Here is a 6,000-nt window from a genome sequence, read left to right as displayed (position 1 = left end):
CAGCGCTTATCACCTCCTCGCCTGCTTCCCGCCCTCCCCCGGTCCCAGGGCCAGGCAGCCTCTCCAGCCCGGCTGCCAGCGGGTGGGTGTGTACGGTCCAGCATCGTGCGGGCTCCTTGCTCCCTCTTCCCTGCCTCCTGCAGCCGCGGCGCGGGCTCAGCCAATGGTAGCCCCGCGCTCAGGACCTGAGCTGTTTACCCAATCTCAGCCCTCCTCCTGCGCCTCCTCCTCTGAAGATCCTTGTAGCATCCAAGCCTGGAAGAGCGAGCGAGGGGGGAGAGAGGAGCGAGGGAAAGAGACAGGGACGCAGAGGGAGAGGAGGCAGCGCTGTGGCAGGCGAGGTGTGGCTGGTTAGAGCATCTTGGTCGGAGAGCCTGGCCCGGAGCATCTCCTGCCTCCCTCCCTGCCTCTTCGCCGGGCTGTCTGTCCGGGGCGGGTAAGGCGAGCTCACTGCGGACCATGCCCCTCCGCCGGCACAGGCTGGGCCACACTGGACATTCACCATAACTGGAGCTCCCCCACCCCACCCTCTCCTCCGACACCTTCGCCCACTTCCCTCCTCCTCCCTGCTGCGGCTGCTGCCTCCTCCGCGGGGACCTGCTAGACTGATGGGCTGCATAGGATCCAGGACTGTAGGTAAGAAGCCGGGGAGGGTGGGGGGAAGGAGGCTCCAGGGAGCTGCTGCTGTTCAGCTCTCCGGCTGCCCTTCCCTTTGCATGTAGCGATCCTTCCGTGGCTGAAGGGGGATGGACAGGTAAGGACTTTTCTCCCCCGGTCTTTCTCTCCCTCTATCCCTGCCCCCAGTCTCTCAACGCCATTGGGTGTGCACGGTGCTTTACAGCTCCCTGTTCTTTGCTGTTCTTTGCCTTGCTTTCCCTGCTGCGGGGCGAGCCCCCGCGGTGCGGCTCAGGGGATCCTGAGGTGCGGGTATGCTCCTGAGAGGAGGGAGACCTGGATTAGGGGCCAGCCGCACCTTCTCCTCCTACTGGGGGGGGGGGGTTATTGTTATGATCGGACTATCCATATCACTGCAGTGAGAGCTGCACATCTTCCCCCCCCCTCCCCTCTGCTACCCACGCCTCATCGGAGAATAACAACACCCAGAGAGTCCCTCCCACCGCACAAGAGGCATACCAAGGCACCCCCTTCTGCTGTGCACCCACTTCGCAGCCTCTGTGACAACCCCCATCCGCCAAGGGACACCCCCCCCCCGCCACTAAACGCACGCTTAGGCACAACGCCTCAGAATAACACATCCTCACACGACCTGAAGAAGAGCTCTGTGTAGCTCAAACGCTGGTCTCTTTCACCAACAGAAGGGGGTCTATTAACAGATACGACCTCAGGCACCTTGTTTCTCACAGGTCCCCGGGGACACTATCCACACATCTACCTCTGCAGCCCACACTCTCACACAACACCCCCCAAGGGGTATATGTTACACACCCACCTCATCCAGCTCACCAGTATCTCCCACCCCAAGACCTTTCCAAACTACATAAACCCTGTACAACCCCCTGAGACCAGAACCAATCAACTAGGGCTGTGGGGGTCATTGAACCACTTCCCCCAAAAGCAAACCCAGGGAAGACTTTTCAAAAGATGTGTTCCTATCCTGTGACACCTGTGCCTGATCAGAGGACGAGAAACCCAGTTTTCCCCTGCTGCTGAGCACCTCACCCTCCCTCTACACATCAAGAGAACACTCCTGGGAACATCTTCTCACTGTGTCACCAATGTACCCTCAGAGTAACAAGCGTACACCATGACAGAAAGGTTTCTACCCCACATCCACCAAGAAGGTACTCTCTTCTCTAATACCTCACAACATCAGAGAACACCAAACACTTTCTAGGATACTTCTTACCCAACATGATGGCACCTGGACCCTTTCCCTGTAGCAAGTCAACAACACTGCCCTCCCTACTCCTCTTCCCCCCAGGCTGAGTGAGCACTGTGCCAAGGACATTATTTATCTATCCTGCCATGTTGCCATATCCGTGTGGTCTCTGAACTAAACATATTTGATCCCCTTCCACCCCCTCATTTTGCCCCCCCATCAGAAAATAACAAACATCTTCAGTGACACCCACTCCCAGTTGGCTAGAACTGTACTGAGCTGCTCATCTTTACCCACACATTTTTTTTTTTAAACATAGGACCATGTTTTTATGACTGGAGGCCTGAATTCTGCATTGCAAAAAGTCTGTGTAACTGGTCACCTGCATTTGCAGGTAACAATGTGTGGACATGGTTGTTTAGGTGACTAAATGTCCATCTGGTCACCTGTTGATGATAACTAATTGCAACTTGCATGTGCAACTGCACCTATACCATAACTTTTAAAAATATGGTCCATAATATCCCAAGGTGTTGTTGGACCTGTTGTAATAAACTGGCTTTGTATATGTATGAGGGGCATTGTCCCATAGTTGCTGGGCCCACAAAGAAAATAAGAGATCTACTAATAGAGTTAGCTGAAGGAATTTGCCTTTAGTTCATATGATAGAGACCTGTGTTTTGGGAGCTGTAGAACTGTGTGTGTATATGTGTGTGTGTGTGTGAGAGAGAGAGAAAGAGAGAGAGATCTGCCTAGTAATTGTGTCTGATGCCTACCACCTGTGCCCACTGTTCCCAGCTCTGGCTCATCAGTGACCATATCTCTCTCGAGTGCTGGGTCAGGGAGCTAAAGACTGCACAGAGGTGGTGGGAAAAGTGGGGAAGTTTGTCTGGAGGAATTCTGCTGGGAGTGGAGAATCTGTGTTATCCAATCTTATAGGCTCCCATTATGAGGCTTCCTCAGGACTGTGAAGATGGCCAGTGTAGGAAATTAATGCCTTTAAATACCAGGTCAGACAGGTATAGGCCTCTGAGCTCCAAGACATGGTTGTGAACTTAGTTCATGACATGATAAAAAAACTAGAACTATATAAAATTAGCATGGCATACATTAAATGGATTAAAAGCTGGCTTACTGTTAGGACTCAAATGTGAACTCAGTGTGTGTGTGTGTTTCTAGTGAGGTCCCACTGGGAACAGTTCTCAGTTCTACGCTACTGGGAACAGTTCTCACTTCTACGCTATTTAACATTTTTATCAATGACCTGGAAGAAAACATAGAAAACTGTCACAGAAAAAGTTTGCAGATGACACAAAAATTGCGGAAGTGGTACTAGCTCACTTGGTACGCTGCCTGCAAGCAAACAATATGCATTTTGATATGGCTAAATATAAATGTATACATTGAGGAACAAAATATGTCAACCATAGTTTTAGGACTCTAATTTGGGAAGCATTGACTCTGAAAATGATTTGGGGGTCCTGTTGGATAATCAGCTAAACATACATTCTCAATGCTACTCTATGGTCAAAAGAGCTAATGCAATCCTGGAGTGCATAAACAGGGGAATCTCAAGTAGGAGTAGAGATGTTATATTTCCTCCATACTTGGCACTGAAGTGACTGTTGCTGGACTATTGTCTCCAGTTCTGGTGTCCACAATTTAAGAAAAATGTTGATAAATTGTAGAGGGTTCAGAGAAGAGCCACGAGAATGATTAAAGGATTGGACAACATCCCTTCAAGTGACAGACTCCAGGAGCTCAATCTATTTAGCTTATCAAAGGGAAGGTTAAGGGATGGATACCATCTACAAGTATATATATGCGGAATAAATATTTGATAATAGGCTCTTCAATCTAGTATAGAAAGATATAACATGATCCAGTGGTTGGAAGTTGAAACTAGAAATATTCAGACTCGAAAAAAGGTATACATTTTTAAAAGTGAGAGCAATGATCAAGTGGAACAATTTAACAAGAGTGATGGTGGGTTCTCCATCACTTAGAATTTTTAAATCAGGATTAGATTGTTTGTCTAAAAGATCTCCTCTAGGAATTTTTTCAGGGAAGTTCTATGACCTATGTTATACCAGAGGTCAGACTAGATGATCTCAATGGTCCCTTCTGGCCTTGGAATCTATGAATCTTGCTGCCCTGTTTCTTGCAGAATTGATTTAATATGGGGTCTACATGTTCCATCACTCAGATCAAGTGGTTGTGGGGCTAGAGAGGGAGCAATGATACTGTACTGGTTGTATCTCTGAATCGGAATAGTTTTCAACTCAGGATTTTGGATTATGGCAGTTAGTGATAGAAAAGACCTAGTAAATCACATTTAGTCCCTCATACACCACTGCTGGATTTTTCCTTAGGATTGCTCCAGGGCTTTGTCCATTCCAATTTTAAGCAATCCAAGTGGTTTCTCCCACCTAATTATTTCTTATTTATATTACCATAGCACCTAAGAGCCTTAGTCATGGATCAGGAGCCCCCTTGTGCTAGGTGCTGTACAAATCCTGAATAAAAAAAAAGTTCCTGTCAGGGTGGATTTGATTTAAATCAAATTGATTTAAATCATGAGTTAAATCACTAGTCAGGAAGACTCAATTTAATCATGGATTTCTACATAAAAGTGCATTCTTGTTGATTGTTATAACCTTAATACATATTCTTCACAACCCAGAGATGTAAGTTTCATTTTTAGAAGGTACACACTATACATTTTAAAAGTGACTTATTTTGAAAACTTTTCAGATTAGTTTTACAGGTATATCAGAAAATGAATGATTGTTTGGTTATTTTATTTACCAAAGGTAACTGAAGCAGATATTTATGAAGTCATTGGGAGGTGAACTATCTCCAATTCAACAGGTTCATCATTAGTATTTGGAAGATTTTCTTGCCATGCTGTATTAGGAGGAGAACATCACCAGACAGACATTTAAATTATTTTATTTAACTAAAACAACAACATTATGTATTCTGGATTTTTTTTCTTCGAACAGCAAACATATAATATTTTAACAGTGGCAAACTGCCAGTACGATTATGATGGGTCCCACGCTTCCTCTTCTTCAGGGTGGGGGTTCAGGGTGCAGTTTCCTGCTCCTGAACTAGGGTATTTACTATCCCACTAGTAACCCAGAGAAGGGTAGTGGAGAGGGAGGGACCCGGGCCCGCCTTCTACTCCGGATCCCAGCCCAGGAGTCCTAGGGATAGTGGTAAACCACTTGAACTAGTGCTTCCTTCCCCTGGGCTACTTCCCTCTCCTGCTCTTCAGCTTGTGGGGCTTCCTGCCCTCTCTCTCTGCACAAGCTGGGTGTCTCTTTACCTAGGGTCTTGGTCTTCTAGCCAGCCACGGCACTTCTCCAAACTCTCCTCTACTCCAACTCCTCCAAACTGCACTCTGCTCCAACTCCTTTCCCTGGCTGATTGAAGCAGGGGGGGGTTATCAGATGACTAGCTTCAGGTGCTCTAATTGGCTTCAGGTGCTTTTAATTAATCTATAGAAACCTTTCTTCCCTCTACAGGGAATAAGGCTTCTCCTCATCCTGGGACTTACATATCTCTCCTATATCACTATCCTGATGCCTTCTGGCCATGCTGTATCACATATCCTCCCCCCCAGCTCAACACCATGGGGTTGGGCTACTTGGGATGAGAGGCAATGCTTTTGTGACAAGCCATCTGCATTGCCGTGTTGGCTTCCAGCCCTATGCTGTACTCAGAAATGAAAGAGTTGCAGAGATAGGAACCATCTAGTCACTCTTCATTCTTCTTGTTTCTGTGCATCCAGTGGAGCGGGGCGTGGTCTGCCATCAGGGTAAATCGCTGCCCCAGTAGGTAGTAGCGGAGCATTTCCATGGCCCATTTTATTACCAGACATTCGTTTTCAACAAAGGCATACTTTCGTTCCCTGGGGAGGAGCTTCTGGCTGAGGTACAGGATTGGGTGTTCCTCCTCCCCTACCATCTGCAAAAGAACGGCTCCTAGCCCTACTTCCGAGGCATCTGTTTGTAGGACAAATTCTTTCTTGAAGTCTGGGGCTATGAGTACTGGATGGCAGCAAAGGGCTGTCCTTAAATCTGTGAATGCTCCTTCTGCTGCATCAGACCATTTTACTATCTTGGGGCCCCGAGCCTTTATCAGGTCCATCAATG

At 47.6% G+C, this 6,000-nt stretch overlaps 1 protein-coding gene across 6 annotated transcripts in view; it reads left to right on the top strand.

Moving 5' to 3' along the window:
- The first annotated feature begins 211 nt into the window (after positions 1 to 211).
- The window catches only part of FAM131B (family with sequence similarity 131 member B), an 85,255-nt gene continuing 79,466 nt past the window's right edge, over positions 212 to 6,000 (top strand). For 3 of the 6 annotated variants that reach the window (XR_007352856.2, XM_048821581.2, XM_048821567.2), the window contains exon 1: positions 220 to 636. Coding sequence is in view for 5 of the 6 variants with exons in the window: in XM_048821581.2 (XP_048677538.1) it covers positions 609 to 636 (28 nt within the window). In the remaining variant the exon portion in view is untranslated. Of the gene's footprint in view, positions 637 to 6,000 lie in introns of all 6 variants that reach the window. The other 3 variants (XM_075120060.1, XM_048821590.2, XM_048821598.2) reach the window with 3 other exon arrangements.

This window comes from Caretta caretta, chromosome 1 (assembly GCF_965140235.1).
Source record: "Caretta caretta isolate rCarCar2 chromosome 1, rCarCar1.hap1, whole genome shotgun sequence".
Taxonomy (NCBI): Eukaryota; Metazoa; Chordata; order Testudines; family Cheloniidae; genus Caretta; species Caretta caretta.
Note: the sequence above shows the minus strand (reverse complement) of the source record. Positions and strands in the feature narration are given on the sequence as shown.